Consider the following 25,599-nt stretch of genomic DNA (forward strand, 5'->3'; position numbering starts at 1 on the left):
CATGTTGCTGCAGAGGCACTTCGCCGCGTACGTCAGCCGGCCGGACGTGCGCAAGCTTCTGCTGCAAGAGGACAACCAAGACGTCTGCTTCACCCTGAACGCGATGGTGTCCTCACCCAACGCCATAGTGGCGGTGCACGTCATGATGGGAACGCTTGGGGTATCGATCGAGGCCCGCCGTCTTCCCTCTGCCGTGATCCGTTTCGCCGACGCCCTGTCCCGGACTTGGGACCCAGACGACGTACAAGCCAGGGAGCAGCTCCTGGCCTCCACACACGACGAGCACCGGCTCAACTCGGTGGTGTTCGCGTCGCGGCCGCGGGAGGAGTCGGCGGTGGCACGCCGAAAGTACCTGGCGACACAGATGATGGCGAACTGGGGCGACGGGACGGTTCGGCTATTGAGCCCCCCGTTCGATCTCCACCGGTTGGTCGTTCGCAAGCTCGCGGCGGATGGTAGGAAGGGTGTCTTAGTAGCACCCCACTGGCCAGTGCAAGCTTGGCATGCGCAGTTGATGGCTCATGCCACCATCTACAAGATCCTACAACCGGACGACGTCGCTTTTCCTCTACTGCACAGTACAAAGAAGGGTACAGAATCCTGGTCCGTCGTAGTCTCAACGATGGCGTGAGGCTCGCATGGCAGGAGGGTAGGGAGGGATGCCGTGTTTTCAAGGTGCGGGATGATGGCGCACCCGGTGGAGCCCAAGCAGCCGCAGACCTACTCGCCGAATTGGAATGGACGGCTGGGACCTGGCTCAAACGATCGAGCCAAATCATGAAGTGGTTCGGGTTCTGTGAAGAGGATGGTAGACCAAAGTTGGACGCATCCGACGGCGATGTACTCGCGTACATCGCGTATCTGCATCTGGAAGGGGTGTCGGTCCGACGTCGATCGCCCAATACGTGACAGCGATCCCTCGTTACCATGAGCTCCTCCATGCACCATCGCCGACTCACATGCCTTTCGTCTCCGCCTAGTGAAGGTCTACGCTAACAAGCACGACCTCAAGGGAGTCGTGAAAAGCGCACGCATCGATCTCTCCGCCAGTCTAGTGAGACGATTGGTCATCTACGGGCTGCACATCTCTGACGTCGACGAGGTCGGGTACTGTGCTTGTGTGCTCTTCGCTTTCGCCTGCCAGTGTCGCTCCGTGTCGGTCGCGTATCTCAAATACAGGGACATAACGGTCTCTCCGATGCTCGTAACGGCTGTACTGATCCACGGCAAGGGCTAATCGCGCTCTCGGCCCTTGTTTCTTCAGTTGCCGACCAACCTCATTGGGACACCAGTCGACTCTCCCAATGTACTATTTCGCAAGTGGGTCTCCGTTCGAACCTGGGTTTCCTCAACCCTCGCGATGCTCAGAAGCTCAGAACCGCCGACTTCGGAGTGGCCTTGGAACATGCGCTCGCTATGCTGGATGTCAAGGCTCCGTTCGGTTACTACTTCTCCTCGCATAGAGCGCGCATTGGAGGGTTTAATAAGCTCCTAGTTTTGCAATTCACGCGGGAAAGGATCATTAATCGGCTTGACTAGGCCTCGTCGAACATGTTAAGCGTATATTTTGACAGTTGCATTACTGTCACCGCCGCTTCGCAGTGGTTCTTTGTGCATATGCAGACACCAACTGTATAGCGCATCTCTGGGCACCAAGCAATGGCTTTGTATTTGCTCCCTTCGCGTCAATGTACACTGTGTGTATAGGGGTGAAACTCCACTGGAAACAGCGCGCGTCTGTAGGCACTTACCGCCAGCTGGGAGCCACGCTGTCCTCGCCTTTCCGCCGACCTATAAGTAGTAGATTCGAGCTGTCCTATGCCGCCTCCTCTCCTCCCCTTGTCTATTGCTCTCCCACCCATCCCCGGCGCTGCCGCCCTCGTGTCGTGTCTCTTTTTTCATCATGTCTTTCTCTTTCTTTTGTTTTTCTTTTGATTCTTTTGTCCGATTTTAATGTTTGATTCGTCCTGTTCTACTGTAGCGTGTTGGATTCTGTTTACGTGATGCCCCACTGACCATTCAACCATCGTAAAACTACGAATATCTTCAGTACCGTAACAACGTAGACTGGTATAAGAAACATGTCTCTTACAAGACGTCCCCAGTTTTCTCTTTCATCCCTCCTAGATTCCTTTCTTCTCCACTCCGAGCTCAGTGTAGGGGTGAGCAGGCCGGCGGAGTTGAGAGGCGTGAGGCCTACGCGGTGGAAGGCGAGCGGTCCTGGGGCGGAGGCGGGCAGGCCGGCGAGCACGGAGGCGGCCGAGTCAGCCGGGCTCTTGTAGACGAAGGGCGCGGGCCAGTTGACGGCGCCTGAGCAGTGGGCGGCGAGCTCCGTGGCGAGGTCGCTGAAGGCATGCTTGAACAGCAGGACGAGGGTGGCCGGCGACTGGAAGAGGAGGAGCGTGGCGGAGAGCAGGACGGCGCAGTAGTAGAGCGGGCCGGCGGGGGCGTCGCGCGGGTCGTCAGGGCGCGAGAGGGAGGCTTCGAACACGGCCGGGGGTGCAGACAGCGAAAAGTTCTGCAGCAGGAGCAGCAGGGTGGCGGGCAGCGGCGGGGTGACGGCGAGGTAGCATGCCGAGGGCGCCGCGGAGTAGAGCGGCCAGCACAACAGGAAGGCCGGGGCGGCCGTGAGGTCGACGAGTTGGCCATTTAGCAGCAGCGGGAACAGGGGCCACAAGAAGAGGTAGAGAAACGTCGGCACGGCCAGGGTGAGGAGGAGTGTGAGCGGCAGGTCCGGGAGGGCGGCGGCAGCAAATGCGGCGGGAGGGGAGAACGGCGGGGAGAAGTCGACCAGCAAGAGTAGCGCGGTGGGAAGCAGCGGCGGGGCGACGTTGAGATAGCGCGCGGAGGGCGTCACGGAGTAGAGCGACCAAGACAACAGGAAGGCCCGGGCGACAGTGAGGTGGACGAGCTTGCCGTTGAGCAGCGGCGGGAGCGGGAGCCGCGGGAAGAGGTAGAGGTAGGTCGGCACGGGCAGAGTGAGATGCGGGAGCGGGAGGTCTAAGAGGGCGGCGAGGGCGGACGGGGCGGCGGGCAGGAGGAACACTGGGGGCGGCGGCAACGCGGCGGTGCCGAGATACGCTGGCGGAAGTGGGGGCACGCGGCAAAGCGCCGGGTGGTTGTGGTACACGGCAATAAACCGAATTGAAAACCTCTTCCTTCCCTGTGGTTTGACACGACGCAAAGTCTCCCCTCGACATTTCAGTAACTATTCCCGCTATCTTTACCCACTCCCGGCCTTCCTTCATCCCCAAACCCGCTCTAGCTTTGCCATGATGGGGTAGTGCAATCATTCTTCTCTTTCACTTTCTGCTCGCCACCACAATCATTTGTATCTGGGAAAGGCCTGTTTCGTGCCGTAGGAAAACATTTGGTTCTTGCTGGATGTCTCTTTACAGTATGGATTACAATCTACCCAGCGGTGTTCTGTTTAATTCGGATCAGTGCGGGTATGGACGGCCGTGATCTGTTCGAGATCGAGAGAAAATCTGCTGTCGTCGAAAAGACGATACAATCATGCCCATTGCAATCCAATTCATCTTGCAGGATAAGAATCGGTTGCAGCATTCTGGTCTGGCCTCCTCTCCCTCTGGATCATACATTTAGCCTCACTTAACTACGTCATCTCACCCTCGACTTTGCGAGAAGCTTCATAAGAAGAAGAAAATAATTTTGGTTGCAAGTGTCGTATCAAGCATTGCTACAATGACGCAACATTTTTCCTTCTACTCTTGCAAAACGAAGTCTGATAGATGTAGTACTGCATCAACATTTGGAGAAAGAAAATCATTTGAAGAAGTGACGAAGTATTATGATGTAGCATTGTGTCGCCGTTGCTTCCGAAGGTCGAGAAACTCAATCTACAAGCATCCGAGGATGTTAAAGCCCCATTTGGAACCGAATAGCGAGATGGTTAAAAGGGCACGAAGGGAGATTGTCAGTTCCGCAATACGTCCTGCTGTACTTTTGAGACTATTGGCCGGCGCCACTTACTTGGATATGATATCTGTATACAACACATCAAAGAGCACTCTTTATCAAGTCTTTAAGGATACAGGTGACGCCATTATATCTGTTTTATGTTTACCGGGACTTCCGAAGAGTGAAACAGAATTGAGACAATCTGCAGAGGCTTTTGCGGTATCTTGAAAGCCAGGAAGCCCCCTTTCTGGCTGCGTGGGAGCCCTGGATAGAATTGCCATCAAGATTTGAGGCCCGAAACTGATCTGAATCGGGCGGCATAGTAGTGCAGAAAGCATCACTACACTCTCCCAATACAGGCCATTGTTGATGCAAGCTATTTTTTGTTTTTCGTCAAGACGCGTAGGAAGCACGCACAACTCCTGAGCGCACGCAGTCTCAAGTCGGGGAGAATATCTGAAGGCTAGTCTACTACCCTACGCGTTTCGGAATGCTGGAATGAAGCATATATCTGCTCATAGTCTTTAATCACGCCATTTCCAGCATCACAAGCAACAGATTGGCAGGACTCCTTTAAGTTTTGGCATTCTTTCATGCGAATGCATTTAGAACAAGTACTTGGAATGCTGATTGCAAAATGGTGAATTATCCAAGATTTGTCCCTCACTGACGAGACTAACATCCATATTGCTCTTATTGCGATGAAGCTTATAATTTTGTCATGGATGAAGAGTGGAATCCAAAACCAATTCCAAGTATTGGAACATTCGATCGCGTTACAGTGCAGAGTGAGGATTCGTACGCTCAAGCAAAGGAAGATATGCGCCATATTTTATGAGAACAAGGAAAGGGAGCGGAATATCGTTCTTCCTCTATTTCATGGAAGCGAGAAAGGATGGTACAAGTTAACCAGACCCTCGCAATAATGCGTCGCGATCCTTCCAGTGCAATAGTGCCACAATTCTGATGTTGCTATTAAACCGTTTGCTACTCCGCGGCGCCCTCCGCACGGTACCTCGCCATCGCCCGCCGTTGCTCGCCACCCTGCTGCTCCTGCTGGAGGCTATCTCGCTTTCCGCGCCCCTACCCTCAGGACGAACAGGCTGTTCGACGTCTCCCTCTTGCGCCGTGCCAACCCGCCCGATGCCCTGGCCGGCCCGCTCTACTACTGCGCTGTCCTGCTAGCCTCCACGCTCCTCCTCTTCCGGTCCCCGCCCACCCTCGTCCCGCTGCTCAAGCACGCCTTCGGTGACCGCACCACCAAGCTCGCCGCCTGCTGCTGAGGCGCCTTCAAGTGGCCCGCTCTCTTCGCCGACAAGAGCCCGGCCGATTCGTCCGCCTTCTTACTCGCCGGCCTGCCCGCCTCGGCCCTCGGCCAGCTCGCCTTCCACCGCGCCGGCTTTACGCCCCTCACCCCCACCGGCCCACCCACCTCTACACTCAGCTAGGACGGAATAGGAAAGGAATTGAGGAGGGATGAGAGAGGAAACTGGGAGCATCTTGAAAGAGACGTGTTTCTTATACCAGTGTACGTAATTAATTCGGTTTATTGCCGTGTCCCACCACCACCCGGCGCTTCTATGAACGCCACGGCAAAAGTGTTGGAATCCACACCCTGGAGATTTTTTCGATACTCGTTCATAAACAAGAACGCGCAGACAAAGAGACAGAACAGGAGGTCAGGTGTACGGGATTGCGTTTCACTTTACTTCAGGCTAGCTATCTTCTTTCTCTTGTAGCTCACCAGAAACATTTCTATGCTGCAGGTATTTCTGTATGAGTCGCTGATAGTGGAGTTGTGCCGCTCTCAATATTCCGTTATCGTTTGCTAGATCGGACATTTTCTTTGCCGCTTCCACCCTCTCTTCTGCATTTAATATCAACTCAAACAATTCGTCCAAGTCCTGCTTCTGGAAAAGATCTGCATGCACGGTGGAATTCTCATTTGCAGCGATGTTCATTTCGCTGCTAATCGCCATTTGTTGCACTACATCAACAAGCGAAGATAAATACCCCTCAATACTGTTGTTTTCTGTTGCACATGGCTGACTAAACCTACTGCTACGTCTTTTCGCACGTAGATGCTTCGTGGCCTCACCAGATATGCCCTCATCGTACCCAATTTTCCCTTTGACTAGTTTTGTAGTGCATTCCAAAAAGAAGTGTCCTCATCATGTCGCGCGACTTGTGAAACAGTAATCATTATCCACAGCCGCTCCGCAAACATGTGCAATCTGCCATCAACTCTTGGCAAGAAATTCAGAAACGTGTGAGCTTAGATCCTGTGTTCCATTGTTTCCAAACTCGCCCGATACTTTTTAGGTCACTTTTTGTCATCTCGAAGAAGTAGTTTTAGATATGCTGGATGGTAGCATTCCGTAGTGTGTCATCCACAGATCTTGGCGAGCAAATTACTTCTGCACCCGAAAATTGGGTTGGTGGATTAATCACGCAACTGTTGGCGCTGAAAGAGGAATCAGCAACCCTGCGTTTTGTCAGAAGCCGAGCGGATTGTTTGATAACCACAGCCAGTGGTTATCAGACAATCGCTGCGGCTCCTGCGAATAAACCAGGACCTGAGACCCTGAGGTATTCTCCGGCCGCCTAACGGAGGGCTGAAGGTTTGCGGGGGAAGATGACATCGTGAATACAGCTATTGAGGGGGAGAGCTGATAAAGGTTTAATGTTGTGGTCCAATTTGGCATGGGATTCTCTCTTGAAACTTGCGCCTTCTGTGTAAGCTAGTTTTGGATCCGGATTCGGACAATTTCGACGCTTGTACTGAATTGCTCTGAGAAGTATGCACGTGTCCTTCAGAGGTGTCAATGACGAGGGTGTGTCCGCAGAGATGTCAGAAACAGTTCGAATTTGAACATGCTGAACTGTAAGTCTGTGTAATTAACTTAATATGGTGGAAGGCGAATGGAGTATCGCCAAGTCAGAAACCTCATATGATAAGGGTGATGTTGGGCTAGAACGTGCTTTGGTAAGACCGTGAAGGCGCCGAAAGCCTCATAAATCGATATGCACACCGCCGTCTCGTCGGGGATCGGAGAGGCTTCAGAGACGGCAGAAACACCCAATATAATTCACAGAACTTTAGTTGGCTCATGCATTCCTACATTACAATTTTGTTTACAATTGCTATCGGGGCCACCCTCCTTCACTTTCTTGATTGCCAATGCAGTACACCTGGGGAATATTCTTTTCTTGGTGATCTGTTGATGAGCCGAGCCGACAGCGCCATCTGCAAAATGTTCGCATCCCTCCAATTGTGCACACAGAAAGCAACGGCTTTCTTTTGTGGCCTCAACCGCTCTGTCGTTGTCCGATCCCGAGCCTAACCTGCACAAGTCTCTATGTCGGCTTCCTTTTCCTGCTTTGCAGTCAGCTTATCCCTTACTATAGCATCCTCACCCCTAGCCAGCTCCATTGCCGCATGCGTGGTTAATGTCTGCCCGGCCGACCTGTCAACGAAACGATAACTACACTGCAGTACTAACGGCTGTACGCTGAACCTCTCCTTGTATCCTGCGCGTTTATTTCCTGCATTTCCTTCATCTGCGAAAGTTTCACCAACAACTTGTTTTCGTCCGAAGACTGCAGTCGAAGTATGCAGATTAGAGCCCCCAAATTTAGTGGGCATCTGCGAGATGTTTTAAAAACAGAAGTCCCATGAGCTCTTGTAAACGCCCTAACATAGGCATGTCGCATTGTCTTCAAATATTCGAAGACTTCGTAGCTCTTCCACTCGGCAGAACACTAAAGCTGTTCAAAACAGTTCCGAGTGTGTTCTGTAAAATTATCAAACCCTCTTCCACATCTCACTTCTGTGATGTGCGGCATGTATGGGAAGGTAAATCTTACACCACAGCCTCAGCTTGATTGAGAGTGTTTATCACCTGGTACTCCATGTGGCTTCCATATCCCTCTTGATTTAGACAACCTTTCCTCTTATTCGCCGTGAGGTCCTATAGATCTTCCGCAAAAATTTATTTCTTAGGGCAGAAACTTCTTTCTATCCTTGGCGGACACATCTCTTCGTGTGTTTATGGCAGTCCCTCTCGAAAGACAATTGGCGAGCGCTTCCACGACATGTGCCCCATTTAGCTCAACCGTGTGATAAATTAGATGTTCCTCTTCTAAAACAAAGAACGAACGGCCACTTTCTCCACTGGCAAACATCACGGGCATAACGGATATGCTTTTAACCTTTCTGAACTCCAGTGATCTTTCAAGAGTCTCGTACGCTCTAATATCGTGAGACTTCGCCCTATTTGACTGCCATAAATGTTTTCTTGGTCTTGAGACACTTTCATCTAGATTGGCGATGCGCAAAGCATATAAATTGTGCACACGGGCTAGCCGTTCCAGTTCTGAAAGTGGCTCGTCAGGTTGTCGGCATTTTTTGCCTCCCAGCGGGGCTCTTCTTCTTAAGAGGCCCTTTCAAACTTGATTTTGTCTCGGTGAAGCTTTGAAAAGAGTGACAAAACTTCCATGTAGGGCTCCCAAAAATAAACGGGATGGACTTCCGGCGCTGAGCCGAGAATGACGTTACCCTCAATTGGGCGACATCGGCAACATCCATCCGTTTGAGAGAGAAGCTGTGGCGGTAGTAAGAAATAGAAAGATCAACAATGACCTTTTCTTCGACGGGGCATTGGAAGGTACATGTGTTTTGAGTCTCCTCCGTGCGCAAACCCATACTTAAACGTAGGCAAAGAGATTCGGGCAAGTATGGTATCATTTCGTTTGGTTGTACCATTTTCAATCGCAACGAGCACTTGCTTCAAATACCCGTCTTCCTTTCTCACGTGATTGGTCTTTTTGTCATGATTCAGTGTGCATGGCTGGTGTAGGGGGAGGCAGAACAAGCTTCACCGTCCCAATTTGCATATATTGAGCAGCAAAGTTTGCCTTCGCATTTAAGAAGGGTTCTAAGTCATATTCAACGGGCTAAATAGATCCAATCGCATTTTAGTGACATAGAGCATTGTCGGTCAACGGCTTACACCCTACAAGCTGTGCCGATACGAATGGGCACACGACATGTGTGTAGACAATGGGAATTGAGGGTATCTATTCACGCTTAATTGGGAATGGAAGACGATGCTTTGAAACTCCAAAGGGCTAGAACATTTCATCACATTCAACGACGTATGCGTGGCACCTCGAGAAGATTATAGCATGAAGTCAGAGGACTGCACGCCGGGAGGGTGACCACGAAAGGTCTAGAGCTGGTTCTGGGAGACCAGCGAGATGAACACGAAAGAATTTGAGCTACTTTGAGAACAGTATTCGTAGAAGCCTACTAACGGTAGTGAGAGAGTAAGAAAGAAATGGGGGAAAAAGGACCGAGTTTATTTAAGGATTCGAGAGCACTGGGCTCACATTCTTTGTGTTAGTAGTAATTGAACTTGTGCCATTCCAAATTACCAACATGCCTCATTCGGAAGAGACTACAAATGTACGTGCACGCCAGGAGGCAAGCCAGGGATATCGGGAAAATACTTGTGTCCCTTCGTCGAATGATTGGGTATATATATTGACACAGTCACCCCTTTCTGTCAAGTAGAGCAAGATGCGCCGCTCTGTCCCGCTGTTGTCAGTGAAATACTGATTGCCCTTGTCAGTGCGTCAATTCTAGACACATTCGCGTATCATAGCACCACAGGGCGCATATTTACTCCAGTCTCTAACGAGCTCCTTCTGTACCGAATAAACACAGATGGAATTACAACCGATGGCTACAATTGCACCACAACAGAGGCCTATTTGTGGGGAACTCGTTTACAGTGAACATGTTTGCAACGCAGCAACTTCAAAAATGGTTCAATTCTGGACACTTGCATTTTCCCCATACAAAGCTTCTCCAATGACTAAAGAACTAATATGCTAATAACGGTTGTCGCAGTCGCCCCACATTTCCTTCATCGATTCTTTTCGGCTTTCCCGTCAACAAAGGCGCAGAAATGGCGCTACGTTATGCAACTCTCTGTAGCCTCGTAAGTTTCCGCTTACGAGCAGCTTTCATCTGTTGTTCTGCCTTGCGTCTATTTCCCGCAACGTTCTCCTGTTTCTGTTTTTCCTTATTCTGCTGCTTGCGGATCATTGCTCTTTCATTCTACTTTCGATTGTGGTTCAATGAATATGACGTGGCCTAGGCTGTCTTACGTGTACAAGGGGGTAGTCGTGAATCTAATTCAGGATCTGATCTTTTTGCTGACCTAATCTTGGAGTAGTGACTGTAAGCCTTCCAGGCTCTATTCATGCAGTAATTGTAGTATAGTGTCACCGGCGGTATTTTACCGGTCTAGCCGGCGCCAGCTTCGCCTTTTGTAAGCCAAGCATTACCCCGCACACCTACGATCCAAGAGCTTCTACGACGAGTCTCTTGTACGTCTCTATGCTCAAGTGTCTCCGTTCTAAAGTGCTTCCGTACTGCTATTTGGGTCCTTAATTGCCCCTGTTCGCGCTTCCCATCTCCTTCATTATCTCTTCTGGCCTTCTATCCTTACGTTTATTCCTATTCCTATTCCTACCCTTAGTCCAATTACTTCCCTCCCCTTTGTTCTGTTTCCTTTCCCCTCTCTACCCTCTTTCACAGCATCCTCGGTTTATAATGTTGCAGTTCACTCTCTTCTGTCTCTCCATGGAACTGTTCTCTCAGGAGAGACTCGGGGTGTACAACCTGAGTCTGTACCTCGATCCTTACTGGATGATCCGCTGTACCACATTGATATTCAATTAGCTGTTCCAGCGTCAATGCTCCACAATCCACGGCAGTTCTTTGCGCTCCTATTCTCGTATTTTTCGTCACTCTCACTGCTCCAAATTCCCGAAACATCTTGTCTGTAGTACGAACAGAATATAGCAGAGTTTCCAGTTTCAGAATTGCTCAAGCACAGTCCTTCTCCGTGTGAAATATCTGTTCCAGTCTCCTGTACGTTTCCGAACCTGCACCGCGTTTCTTCACTGTTTGCAACTGGATACGACCTTGCTTTAATGCTCAATCGAGCTTGTTAATCTTCTCGTCCACAATGTCCACATCTCTTTTAAAGTGTCTCAGAAAATCGGGGGCCAAAGACAAACAAATCAAAAGCAACAAATGAGCGCATGGCATCTAAAGCCATGATTTGTTCATGACTGATAACATCTCACATCAACTTGAATTTTACTGTCTCTGTGTCGATCAATATGGTGCTACAGATGGCGCCACGGATTTCTCGAACAAACTGCTTAAAGTTCTTGTTGATGGATTGATCACACGGCAGAAGGAAGTATGATGTGCTGGTCGGCGCCTGTATGATTTCAATTTTGTACTCACGACACCCTTCTAACCATTAATGCCCACCTCTAGACGCGTGAAAGTAAAGTGTGAGAACGATTGCGATGTTACACGGCACTATTTCTCGAGCATACCAGTTTAAGTGTTCCCGGAAAAGGAAAATATTTTTCGCTCCGTAGAACTGCTCGTGCTGCATTTCATTACTCCGTCCCCCGGAAACCAATCCGTCTTCCCGAGCTTTTTTATGGACGGCGAACTGACCGGTCGATCGCCCAGACTCAATGGCTCAAGGCAATTTCGCATAACGTATTTACGCGCTACAAAAAAGAGCGGAGGAGTGTTTTGATCAGAGCGAGAGGCTGCGAAAAGGAATCCAAATACAGGATTCCCCAGACTTCGTACATCCGAAAGATAGAGAAGCTCCTAAACACGGCCACATACACGGAACCTCCATCATTAAGAGCGAAATTAGGCTGGATTACGTACACAAGACTAGGTATAAGTTTTCCATTGCGCAACCCGCCCTGATTACCTTATTACAGTATACTACGATCCAAAACTTCGAATCCGATAACTCAACCGCAGCATTAGAATACTAAAGAAAGAACCATAATTCCCCCTAAGATATCCTAAGCTCGATGACAACCAATTGTACATAAGAGTTTATTCAGATGCTTCGTATGAAAACAGCTCAGATGAATCTTCTCTGCTTGGAAACAACATATTTTTATGTGATGAGCGCGACAAAAGTCAACCACTATACCGTTCATCTCACAACGCTAAACGAGTGTCAAGATCAGTCCTGGGCAGCGAACCGTTTTATTTTACTGACTCATTTTATGTGGCATTTATGCTCAGACAGAACATACAGAGGATGGTGAACAGAACAGCACCATCATGATGTTCATAGATAGTTTGTCACTATTCGATGTGGTTAAATAAGCGTCTTCTACGGTTGAGAAATACTGATGATTGAAATGGAGGTAGTCAAAACGGCAAACAATTAAAACGAAGTGGGGCAAATTAGATTCATTCGATCGGAGCATGAACTATTCGACTGCTTGAAATAATCGAATGGCAACGATACTCTCATCAACGACTTGAAACATGCCAGAATCACGCATCCGGTGGACCACTGGATTGATAAAAGCCAGAACGAGGGTACGTCACGTCAAAAGTAGACGGAGTTGTGGAAACATCGGAGTTGAAGGGTGACTGTAACGTCCCATGATAGTCTGGGCTATAGTAAATTGACTCGCACCAAATGTGATATTGCGGTTCAATGTTTGCTTCATTGTTCTCCCACTCTATTGTACAACCAAAAAGTTCCGCTGTTGATAACAAACGCAAATATGTTTCCTAATTATCAGCAAACGTAATGAAAAGATGTCGTAAATAATCAAATATGGGGTAGAGAGTAAGGTCTGCCGAATACTCTAAATACGGAAGGATGTGGGGCAGATAAGCTGCCCGTAGATAGAAGCGAGAACAAAAAAACCCCAACAGTAAAAAAACGGAACTCTTCTTCGCCCTGTCCTGCTGATGACCTCTTACTGTACGGTTTTTCTATTTTTGCGGCACCAATCCCCCAACCTGGCACTTCGGTTTATCGAAATCTCCACGACTTACTCCATGCCATGCACTGGACAACTGTCACACAGAACGCATACCTCCCGCACTCGCAATATACTACAAGAACGGGCATCTACTTACTGAGCACTCTCCGATTTTTAGGGAATCTACTTTTTCCAACGCCTGCTCACGAAAGCAGTACCATTAAAACCCATTCCTTCTTGGCCACCACATCACAATTCTTAAAAACGAATCAGAAATACCTCTAGAAAACAGCACGTGGTCGCATCGGATAGAGTCACGAGGGTTGGTGTACCGAAAAACGAATCTACTCATTGAATGCCATGATGCATTGATAAATGATTGAAACGTCAAATTCTACTCGTGTCCCGAGCTCATAAATTCATACTCAACCCAGGATACATGTTCTGTCATTGGAAACAAACTTATATCGTCTCCACTTTTTCTTGGTCAGCACAAGGACTCGGCGCCAATGTATTTGCCCACTCCTCCATCTATGGAATCCGCCGCGCTATTGCGGCCATACGCAGTTCAACCACTGACTTCTTTGCTTTCGCTCTACGAACCTTCATCGTTCTGGGAGCAATTTTTTCGTCCCAGATGCATCAACGCGGTACTGCAGTCGCACCCATTCCCACCTCAATCGATCGGCCTTCACCTATTCCACCTTTAGCTTCTCCTTCCGTTCGCCACTGCTTCTTTTAGGTTCCTGGATGTTATTTTTGCCAGTTAAATCCTCTTTTGCGTCCGCACCAGCTCCATGATATCAGTGCCTGTATAAGTCAATCCCTTTGATGTCCCTACTCAGCCACGCCGTAAATGAAGGGGTCGAAAGCACAGATCTGGGCTCTGCAGGTTCTCTTTTTCAAATGGATCCGCATGCTCATCTACACGTCATATGTGCTCCAGACGTTCCTCAGAAAATGGTCCTGGTACACTGAATACAAATGAAGGGTTAAAAGGGTGGATACCAGAAGCAGCTAAGATCTTAACTCAATATCCTTGTAAATGCCTTGTCAAACGCAGCAGTTGTAAGGCGATGGGAATGAAATGTATGGTACTCTACGCACGCGTTGGCTTGCCAGGTCTGCGCAAATAGCATGTTGAGATTTTCCGTGAATGAACAAAAACATGTAGTTCAAGTGACTGTGTCGTGCCACTGATGTGTGCGCGCAGCGCAGATTCGATGATATTACCCTCGCTGAAATTATTGGGCACTTTCAAGCCCATACGGCTGCTACTTTAGCCGCGATGTACAAATATCAACTTTCGATCGTGGGCCGTCAAAGGGCGGCAGTACTCCACAAATGACTCTGCCCACCTCTTGAAGATAAATCTGCCCACCCCGGCAAGCTTTTTGCGGGTAATGGCGTGGGCGTGAGTTGGCAAGCAATCAGCTATGCTTTTCATTTGTTCCCTTTCGCCAATCTCAATAAGACTTTAGGTAAGTGAATGTCCATTTCCATAAAATGCAGGCGTTCCGACATTACCACAAGCAGAAATCCTCAGCAGCAATGTCGCACAATTAAATTTCTTGAAAAAATCAGGCTTGTACTGCGCAACATTCCCGCGTGTTGAGTACGTCTTTGCTCTCATGCGACCGTTGGCATGTTGGTTATGAGAGCAACCTGTCTCTTCAATTTTGACAATTCTTGTAGACAATCTGATGCTCCCTTATAATATCTTACATCTACGCAAAGTTGTCAGTGAGATAGTTGGAATTCGTTGCACGGTAGCAGAGTGCTTCTTGAAGGGATGAAATGCCAAGCTTGATAGAGGCCTTGTGCTGCAACTCAAAATTGGGCAGAAATGTTTTCCTGGGACAACCGTTGGCGAAGCGGATCTTGGCATGGCGCTCAGATTTCCTCTTGGTCACAATAATCGCTACCAGATCCTCAATTGAGGATCCCGTAGCGATTATTGTATCCCGCCCGCAGGCCCAGGCAGACATTAATGTCTGCTTGGACCTGTGGGCGAGACTCAGACGAATAAATTCGGACACGACCGACTTTGCCCTGCTCTTCGTCATCAGTGAGCACATAGTGGCCCTGAAATCGGGGTTTTGCTGCTCAAAGGGGATTTCTCAATATCCGAGTACTTTTTTACTGGTTTTGGAACTGCGAGAGCGGTAGTTGGCCATCTTGGTCCCTTCGTGACACGAAGTGCCAACAACAACTGTATCAAGATCCGTGCGAATGCAGCACGTCTCGGGTGTGGCACAGCGGTTCCGCTCGGTCATTTTGACGTTATAGGGCTTGACGGAAAAGGGAGAGGCTGCCGCCACACCAGCACCAGCTTTGTCGGAAGGTCACAAAGGCGCTTAGGATCTTTTGATCGCTCCTATTGGTATCAGAAAAGGCGGGAGTATACAAACCCAAATTTTTTGAAATAAAAAGCATGCGTGAAAGGTGATTATGTAAACTGTTGTCATATTCGAGGTAGCAGTTTCGACATACAGGTGACTACTGGCCATTTTTGGACCCATGGAGGTGCAAGTGACGTATAAACGTTAAAAATGTAAATTTTGGGTTGTTTAACTTTGCCATGCGCTGTTCGAAACAATAAAAACTCCTCTTTTCCTGAAGATATAAACAAAAGAAACTCAATGCTTAACTTGCAAACTCTCTCCACCTCCCTAACTTGCAACATTTAACACAAAACGTTCCGCTCCTCAACCTTTATAGCTCGCTGTACTCCAGGACGACAACTCCCATATATCATGTCCTGACCATACTTACTACTGGGGGCTTCTTGGAATTCTAAGATCGCAAATTGCATGGACCAAGTCGGAATTTTACGACACGCAAAGAGCGCGTTGTGAAAATATATTGCGCCGTTTTCTCAGACGGGTGACCCCATGTTTAGATAAATGCGTATTTCATGAATGTCACAATGCCCGCGCGTACAATGCAATTTTTCTGTAGTTAGAGCTCTGATGGTGTCATCGTCGGCGTCCTGTGAGGACAAAACCTGCGCACTGTAGAGGGAGGCACATTGTGTGCCCAAGCAATTCTTTGACAAAACTGTTTTTTGTGCACAAAAAGGAAAATATGACTCTTACACAATAATAGTCTCCGGAGGCTCCCGATGTATTCGTTTACCTCCGCCAAAAAATTCCAATTCTTTTGTTCCTAACATTCTCTTCCATCACAACCCATACAGGAGATATCTCCAACATTTGTTCAGTTGATTCAAAGTTACACACTCCCTCAATCGATTACCAAATGTACCATTTCAGGGAATTCCAAGAAAGATAAAAATGAAAACAAACTTTACCTAAACTGACAATGGACAGCCCAACTCTACCACCTACCGTCCGACCCTTTGTCATTTATGTAGAGTCGCACACCGTTTTTGTCATACCATTCTCATCAATGAAGTGCCAGTGTGGCCACCACAGCAAAATATTCGCCTTCCTCAGTTGCTGGAAGGTAAATGACACCAATCCCGCGTCTATTAGGATCGGTGCAGAGAAATAGAGAAGACTTCTGCCTCCTTGGTGATTGGCATGTTCAGAGGAGGTAGAAGGAGTAAGTTTCAAATACAGATATTACTGCTTCGCGGGCGCATACGGCGCCTGAGTCTCGACCCATCTCTTCGATCACACACTCCCTCCTCCGTAGTCTTTATTAACCGCGCGGAGTGACCAGTGACTGCCTGCCGTCTATTCCAACCCGCAGTTGTGTGGGCTTCCTCGCAGTAGCTCGGTCTACCGTGGCGCAAGTGACTTCAAACTGAGAGGAAACACGGCGACAATCCCGATTTTTGAGCGCGTCAGTGAGGAAAACTGAATTCTGGTACGCGCTCCGAGCAATCCCATGACCGTCTTTGTCCCCGTGCTGAAAACCTAAACCTTGCCACACTGCTGGCTGAATCGCTACGTCAAGTGGTGCTCCAGGTGCTCAACAGCTTCCAGCCGATTTTTCAGGTCAGGGAGATAATGTCGCCGAAACGGTTTTCCAAATGGTGCCAGGCTTTAACTAAATATTGGCCGACAATTTCATTTCATCACTGACCTACTCCATCGCCCTTCTTCGATAAGTGACCAAGTTCTGCACCTGTCTGCCAAATTCTGTCTCCGCCTCTGAGAGTTTTCGTGACGAAATCAATCGACAAGGTTAACTTCGAAAAATCTTTTGGCTGCTTCCCACCGACTATAGCATGCAAATCGACGATTTAAACCCTGCCATGGATCATATCGCGCCGCTTCGTGCTGCTCCGCCACTGCAGCTACTTCAGAAGTTGCAGCACTCAAGCACGGAAATGGTTGACAGGACTGCCCCACGTCAGCTAAAACCTTTCCCATTTCCTGAAATGGGTCGAGAATTTTCCCCAGGTCCATGTGAAAAAGTTTTATTGCGGTTGCAAGTATAAGCAGAGCCGGAGTTCTGACGTTCGTCATCTAGAGATCGATCGTCGCACAAAACCCCTTCATCATCCCATGACTAAGCCCGCACCGTCTAGGCCATGTACAGCGCCTTTAAAGGAAAAAAGTTCACTGGTGATGCGTCACAGTCCATTCAGGAATGTATTTCCGACCACGACATACTGCCTTTTCAACTTAAACTCACTGAGAAAACGAACGCAAATGTTTTCATTTGTATATTTGAAGAAGCCGCAAAATCTCATCGCATTGGCAACGTTCGACAACAAATGTCCTTTACAGAAATGGAGCAGACCACGACAGCAGAGTTGGAGTCACATGCTTGTCGCTTACAAGTTCACAAAACGCTTCGGAATCTTTGTATCGATACGGCCATGTTCCAGGGCGAGAATATAACAAACGATTGCGACGCACTCAGCTGTCTTTTTAAAAGAACCAACCGTCTCAGTCCCCAATGTTCGTACGTTTTTCGTTCAGAGGAGAACAAAATTCAATTTTCTGGCGATGTCGTAACTGCCAAGGAACGGTTTAGCCAACCAATTTCGCAAATAACGACTTCGACGTAGTTCTTCAATGGATTCGTGTCTACAATTCGTGAAGGTTTGCAGTATATCAAGGAACCTAATCGTCACATGCACGGCTCGCAGCGGCCTCCTATCAAAGATTTTAGTACCCTATTGTACGTATTGTACGAACAGTACGGGAGTGCACAGTCAACTGTGTCTAAGGTCAAGCCCCAGCAAAATCAGTACATCGAATCGAATTGGGGACACTTTTTCACGGCAAGAACTCTCTAGACCGAAACGGAAAACAAATGTGATGCCGCATTTGTGGATCTGACTCCCATCTGCAACATTTCCAATCTGAAGCCATGAGGAGAGAAACTTGCAACCGTCTCGCGTCTGAAGGAAGTCCTAGTAATATAATCGATGATTTAGTTAACAGTATCGACGATTTGGGCCTCACCCGAGACACAGAACAGGGGGACACTGACACTGGTGACGAAAATCGTGAATGTGGTCCGACCGCTGGGAATGCAGAAGATTTTAACCTCTTTGATGAGCTTAAAAGAAACTCCGTAGATCATGGACAGATAATATCCGACGGCAGCACTTCTAGATATGTCGTAATAACTGATGTAGCTGTTGTTACGAAGCACATAGCACGGGCATTGCGTTCTGCTCACGGCGGCACTCACTCAGAGGGGGCGCTTTTTTATGAAGGCAACGACGCGCTACGTCTCGTGCTCGTCGCTGTAGCCATAGCTGTTCTTAGCATTGCACTGCTATATCAATACGCAAAAGTATGCAACAAGACGTTTATGCCACCAATGCACGTCTATGCCACTAATGCACGTTTCGAGATTTGTAAAAGGTTTCAGAAGAAACTTCAAACGTAAAAGACCCGGAATTCTCCTACACGAGGGCTTCCCGTCCTTTGTGATTTGTCTCAAGCAGCTCAGAAGACTCGCTTCATTCTTCGACGTCACGCTCAACGATTAAGAAGTCGCATAAGCAGTTCAGTTACGTCAATGCATCATTCGAATTTCCAAGAAGTGCCCAGGTATCATTTCGTACGCCATCAGGTGTCCTCCAATTCATTGTTGTTCTTGATGTTTTGTCGGCAGACGAACCCGTACTTCTTGGTATGGACATTTGAGATGCAGAGAATCAAGTAGACCACACAGTCTGAAATGAGCTGAAGAAGAGAATTATTTCGCAGAACGTTGATAGGAAATAATGATTCAAGTCGGATGAGGTTGTTACAGATGAATGGCCTATCCTGCTCACTGGGTACCTGTCAAAAATCTTTGCATCCTATGACTACTGTTCAGAAATGTATTTGATTAGAAAACAGTCGTATAAGACTCACTGACAGTTCTCACATCCATCCGCACATAAACTTTACAACCTGCTCAAGCGTGCTCGTCCAGGGGAAGCCATCTCAGAAAGGCGCCGAGCCTTGGAAGATTTGTGCAAACAATGTGACCCTTGCAAAAGGATACAGAATGCTCCAATTCGGTTCAAGGAATCCATTGGTGCTAGAAACGTGCGTTTAAACAAAAATGCTTCTCATCAACCTAATGTACCTGGACGGTAAACCTGTCATTTGCATTGTAAATGAAGGTACCCATTTCAGTGCCGCTCGTTTCTTGGAAAATGTCTCTGCTGTCTCACTGTGTTCAACAATCCCAGAATGCTGGGCTATAAGCCACACCCAGCTACTGCGCAAGATACTCGTCGAGCAAGGATCGCAGTTTGGAGATCCGTTCTTAAGCATTGCAGCATTACGAAATTTAGAAGTTCAACGAAACGGGATTGGGTCACACAATAGCCTCGAACTCGGTAAACGCTTTCCCAAACGGCTTTGCAGTACCTTCCGAAAATTGGAAATAACCTTTTCTGACAGAAAACGAACATTGCTTCTTAACTATGCAGTGAGCACCATAACTAACACCCGAGCACCAGATAGCCTTTGTCCCTCGGCATTAATCTTTGGTGAAATCACTTCACCGTTTACTAATTCAGAGACGCAACACTCTCGGGCAATGCTCGGACTACGATTCGAATTGCTGAGATTGCGAACAAAGTGCGATGTGAAATTGAGAAAGAGGTAGCAACCGTTGGATTGCAAAGAGCACACCATCATGCTACTTCACCCGCGGCTGAGACAATCTTTCAAGTCCTCCAAGATGTTGTAGTATAGAGGGCAAGAATAGTCGAGAGTCGGATGAGGTACTCGGATGGGCCCTAAAAGGTTCGTGCCGTAGACCAAAAGAAGAGATTTGTATTCTTCAGGGACTCTCAAGATGGTGATCCGAGACATTTAAACGTTGCGCAAGTGAAGCCACATCCAGCAATAGGGGAAGTCAATCACGGACTCATGAGTGTCCTACGCTATGGTTGGTCTGAGTTTTCATCTCCAAAAGATGAATCCTGATATCTCACGGAGATTTTCTTTCCCAGTAATCGTCGATGCAGTTCGAAAGAGATGAACTCGGAAATGGGCAGAAATTAGTAGATGGATGAAGCGAGGAATCTTCATAGTAGTCTTTCGAGAGAACATACCTGATGGTCCCGACGTACTTCTCGGTTGTTTCATCCTGACCATCAATTCATCTGAGGAGGTTCAAGGAACGTTCACGCCTCGTTGCGTCGTTTGTGGACATCGTGGTAAGCTCAAACATTTCATAGTTCATTCCTCGCAGACTCTGCAACCTGCATGAAGTCAACAGTCGTAGTCACTACAGCTCTCCGTGGCCTCGATGTTTGGATTCAACGTTTGGACTGCGGATATACCACAAGCGTACTTGCAATCGACATAACCATGGATGAGGCATATAATTATTATGAATCCCATCTCAGACTTTGAGCTGGACGCATGGCAATGGCGTCTCCTTCTTTGACCTTAATATGGCTTCTGTGAGTCTCGTGACTTTTGGCACACAACCCTCGACGTCCACCATCGTAATGAACTAGGTATTTAACCTCATTTTCAGACTCTGCATTATACGCTTGGATTCCTGATGGTCTACTCAAAGGCCTATTTGGGAGCTCTGTAGATGACTTCATGAGAGCTGGTCATTATTACTTCAAAGAACATGCAAAGAAGACCGCTGCATTTCTGGACATGGCAGACAATGAAGTGCGTCCGTGTAACTTAACAGGGGTTTGCCTTAATTTTAGTGAAGAAAACACCCTCACCCTCGACTAGAACAACTGCTTGATGACTTTTGTGATGCTTACTGTGTAGAATTCCCCTCGCTCTGTAATAAACTTTCATGACTAAAGCATATTTGGCCTGATTGCGTTTTCCAAGTCTTGCAATTGGCTCAAGGTGCGAAGGACATATTCGAAAGAGACCGGGGAGCAGTTATCAGAAGATAACACAGATTGGTAAAGCATGAGCAGGAGAAACCGATGGAGGTCGTTTTCTCGAAGCTGGAGAGACACTCCTTGGAATCGCCTGCTTCTCCGATGCTTCTTTCTCTGGAAATATGGAATTCCCTTCTCAGCTCAGCTATATTCGTTTCTCTGCTGATTACAAGGATGCCGCTCTGCCCCTCACCTTTAAATCCTACAAAGTCAGTCGAGTAACAAGATCCATGATGGCTGCAGAAGTTATCAGTTTCGGCGGTCTGTTCAAAGCCTGCTACGCACTTGGGCATGATCTCAGGTCTATGCTTCAAAACGGCGAATCTCCCATTCACCAGTACACGGATAGTAAATATCTTTTTGAGGTAATATCAAAGGAGACTCGCAATTCTGAGAAGCGTGTCATCCTATAAATTGCTGTAGCTCAGAAATTTGTTAAAAAGAATGCCACAAGTGACCTAGGATCTGTCAGGAGAGATGCAAACAGCGCAGATGCTTTGATAAAGAAGATCAGCCAAAAGGGCATTAACGGATGTGGTACGCAGTCCGTAGCGAACCTTTTTTCTGTAAAATGAATGCAGAGGGACTGTATCGAGTATGATAGGAGGGTATGAGGAGGGTACTAGGACGACACTAGGAAGATGATTCGTCCTAGTCGATTTCGGCGGGTGGTTGGATGATTAAAGAAGGTTGGACAGATTATTATTGGCTGTTTTCCTTTTAAATTTCAAGTTTTCTGTAGCAACGTACTGTAGGCCTTCGTAGGCTGTCCATGGCTGCCCCACCCTGCCACCCTGACCAGCTTGCGCGACCCCCCGCACGTGCGCATTCTCTACCCCCCTCGACACACTCCCACCGCCCATCCTCGTCCCCCTTAAATTACCTCATTCAAGCTCACCGCTGCCGTCCAAGCCCCCGTCCGCTTTCTCCACTCTTCTTCCCCACTCGTGTCTCCCACTTCCACCACAACATGCTGCACCCCTTCGCGTAGCTCCATCTCATGCGCAATAATACCATGGGATTGACCGGCGTCGACTCGGACGAGGGCGTGCAGTTAGAGAAGGAGCCGTGGAGGCTTCATGCATCTTGCGCAGGTCCTTTTCGGACTGGGAGGCCAACGTGTCGGAGAGCCCAGAGTAAGTCCAGACATCCTCCTAGCACTTCTCACCCTTCTCCAAGATCATCTTCTCTCGCCCAATCGAGCCCATGCCGCCGACCTGCATCGACGACTGGACACCTGTCAGCTCGTTCCTCTCACAGGGCCTCAACAACCCCGCATAGGATAACCTCGGCATATTCTTTGTCGGCAGCGAGACCATCGACTTCAACGTCATTTCTGCCCCCGAAAACACCACCATGCACCGCGAGTTCTTCCACGCCCCCCTGAAGGAGCTCGCGTTCCATCCCCAGAAACGTTTCAAAGTCGGCATCGCCACCTACAGCGGCTTGTGCTCCGCCGGCAAACGTCGTCAGGAAGCTCTTCATCATGGTAGAGCAGATTTCTAACTCCCGCAGCGTCTTCGTCATTCCATTTGACTACCGCGGCTTTTACTACACCCATCTGGAAATCACCACCCACGATTCGTGTAAGGTCCAGAACATCCATCATGATTTGGGCTCCATTCTAGGCAGCGCACACAGCGGCCATGACATTCAGCGCATTTGTGATGCTATTGTCGCCATGCGCTTTAGTCAGAGTTATATCATCGGCGGCGATGGTACGCATGGCGTCTTCGGCAAGATCCATGAAGAATTCAAGTGATGGAGGTATACGGCCACTGTTTTCAAAGTGCCCAAGACTATTGATAACGACATTTCCCTGTTTGATAAGAGTTTTGGCTTTGACACCGCTGTTGGGGGGGCCCAACGCTCCATTAAGTGCTCAAAGATCGAGGCAAAGTCTGACATCAATGGCATTGGCCTTGCTAAGCTCATGGGCCGTCATTTGGGCCAGCTCACCATGTTTTCGACGTTCGCGAGTTGTGACGTTGATTGCTGTCTAATCCCTTAGGTCAAATTTTAACTAGACGGCAAGAACAGCCTCTTCCAGTACATTGAAGAGAACCTCAAGGCGAAGAAGAACGTGGCTATCTTCGTTGCGGAAAGTATGGACGGGGAACGGGGATCCAAGGCTACAATCAGTCGGGAAACAAGAAGCTCCAAGAGATCGGCCTCTGGTTCAAGTATAAGATTTGTACGGAATTTAAGAAGTGCAACTGCGAGATTAAACTCAAGCTTTTTGATTCCACTTATGTGATTCTCTCTGTTCTCTCCAATGCTTCGGACAAATTGCATTGCAGCTTTCTGGCGCAGTCGGCTGTACATGGGGCCATGCATGACTTTTCCAGGTTCTGCGTCAGGTTAATCAATACGCATTTCATCCTCATCCCAAGAGCAGAAAATTGTAGAAGAGGTAGAGGTAAGGGAAGGAAGATTTTATACTCACGGACAAAAAGAAGCGGCCAGAAACCTTCAAGTTTTGAGACCAATTCTCTTGATGCATTCGATCTCATTCAATTCCCTCTTTTTGTCATTTTTGCGCAACGCCATTTAACAGTTGATGTAAGAAGCAGCATGTGGCATCGAGTGGTCGAAACCACGCAGCCACAGAGTCTTGCCGCCCATCCTATCAACTCTCCGCCCTCATCGCCACCTTTATAAAGTTTCGTCTGGGTCGGTTAAAATTGCTTCCCGATTGTGGTTCCATCAAGACACAAGCAAGTAAGGCACACGTAGAATAAGGCACAGCATTACAGCACCTCACTCACTTGAACAATAAAGTCACCGCCGTCCCCCGCTCCACAGAGGATCGGGGGTATCGGTGTTCCTAGAACCACAGGTTATGGGCCACACGCAACCGCTGAACACGATCTGTCAACTCCGAACAAAACCACACCACGGCAGACGTTAACAGACACGCAAAAGCGCAACAGGACGAGCCGCACTGCAAGAACACGCGTACACGCAAGCGATCTCCTCCGCCTCGTCAAACCCCACACAGAACCAACCATAAGTAACAACACCATCACCCATGGCACTCTGCCACTGCTAACCATTACGAATTATCCCTTCTGGTACGATGCACTCGATATATATGCGCGAACAATCAACGCCCACAGCACCCTGGCAGCCACGATACTACCCACCTGGAACCCAGAACAACGCAAGAAAGAAGATCTCATACGGAAAGCCATAATGCAGAGTCTAAGTGCCAAAGTGATACAACTCTTACCACCCCACATCCTACGCAACGAGCCACACACCACATGCAAACTTTTGAAACAAGCGGTGGACACCTGCTCCATCGAAAATCATGAGCTGCTGGACGCAGAAGCACGCACACTCAATTTCACAGCAGACAAAGAATTCAAAGACTACGTGCAGAATCATCGTGAAATAAGGCACAGCTATGAACAGGGCCACGGAAATCCAGGTGGCGGATATCCTAGAGACGATGCCGCGGTTGAAAGAGAGGTGGGTGACTCGAACTTACCAGAGGTACGCCAAGGTTGCGTTGGCCATGCCGAGGGATGAGCGCAAGTACGAGTTGTTCGGAAAAGCCACGGACGCTTGCCCGAAGCTTGGAATTATCCATATGGATGGGACTGAGCTGCTTCACATGTACACGGAATGCTTTGAGATTGCTCTGGAGTGTGTCCGTGAGAGGGTGACGAGTGGTAGGGCGGGGAAATTTGAGGATATCCGCTGGGCGTTTTACCATGCAATTCGGAGTATGTTTTCGGAGGTGAGGCAGGAAGTGAACCGGTTGAAGATGGACCTGCAGGAGGTATTGAACGTCCGAATTAAGCTCAGCAACACGGATATTAGCTTGCGGAAATTCATCATCAACAGGACGGCCGCGGAGAAGTATGAGAAGGACGCGGCGAATTCGGCTGCCAAGAAGAAACTGAAGAATCGCATGAAGCATCTCTCCCGCGCTCTGAAAATTGCAATCGGTGAGGTGAAGGAGATAGGAGGGCAGGGGGAAGATGGGAACGGGGAGGAAATGGAAGCGGATGAAGTGGTGCATGTGTCGACGAGGCGGGCGAATACAGACCCAGCAACTCAGGCGGACGTGGGTAGGGGGGAAGCCGGTGTGGCAGGTAAGGAGGGGCGCCATGCGACCGCATGCAGAATAGGTGGGAAGGAGTGCCCTGAGCGTGTCAAAGAACCCAGCCCGCCGCCGGGACGACGGCTGCGACCGCGAGCGCCTCGCGGCGATAATCAGGACGCCGTTGACAGTCATATGAAAGCGGCGACTGGTCCGAGCGCACAGGGCGCAGGGAGCTTGGAGAAGGCTCGAAGGGCCATTTCGGCTCAAACGTTGGTGCGACAGAATGAGCTGGGGCAGTCATGTGGCCGAGAGGGGCGGGAGAGAAGGAAGGCGAGCGTGGCGGAGGAGCGAAAGAGGGTCATAGACGCATTCAACAGTCTTGATGCGTCTGGCCGGAAGGAAGTTGTCGAGGAGCTCGGATTGGATTCATCGCTTGGGGAAAGCGATGAAGAGAAGGGCGAGGGGGTGCAAGACTTTGTGCCGG

The 25,599-nt window shown here is 48.8% G+C and overlaps 2 protein-coding genes across 2 annotated transcripts; one reads left to right on the forward strand and one right to left on the reverse strand.

Moving 5' to 3' along the window:
- Positions 1-22,315: 22,315 nt before the first annotated feature.
- Positions 22,316-22,546, reverse strand: CHC_T00001926001 (hypothetical protein). Its single transcript, XM_005712781.1, has one exon. The coding sequence runs from the start codon at positions 22,544-22,546 to the stop codon at positions 22,316-22,318; it is 231 nt and encodes a 76-aa protein (XP_005712838.1).
- A 1-nt stretch (position 22,547) lies between these two features.
- On the forward strand, positions 22,548-22,823 carry CHC_T00008955001 (6-phosphofructokinase (pseudogenised)). The gene has a single exon (XM_005712782.1). It carries the CDS (start codon positions 22,548-22,550, stop codon positions 22,821-22,823), a length of 276 nt encoding a protein of 91 aa, XP_005712839.1.
- Positions 22,824-25,599: the final 2,776 nt, after the last annotated feature.

Source organism: Chondrus crispus, genomic scaffold, assembly GCF_000350225.1.
Source record: "Chondrus crispus Stackhouse genomic scaffold, scaffold_119, whole genome shotgun sequence".
In the NCBI taxonomy this organism is placed as follows: Eukaryota; Rhodophyta; class Florideophyceae; order Gigartinales; family Gigartinaceae; genus Chondrus; species Chondrus crispus.

Coding starts and splice junctions, on each gene's coding strand:
- CHC_T00001926001 (XM_005712781.1), bottom strand. CDS start 22,546: ATGAAGAGCTTCCTGACGACGTTTGCCGGCGGAGCACAAGCCGCTGTA.
- CHC_T00008955001 (XM_005712782.1), top strand. CDS start 22,548: ATGGTAGAGCAGATTTCTAACTCCCGCAGCGTCTTCGTCATTCCATTT.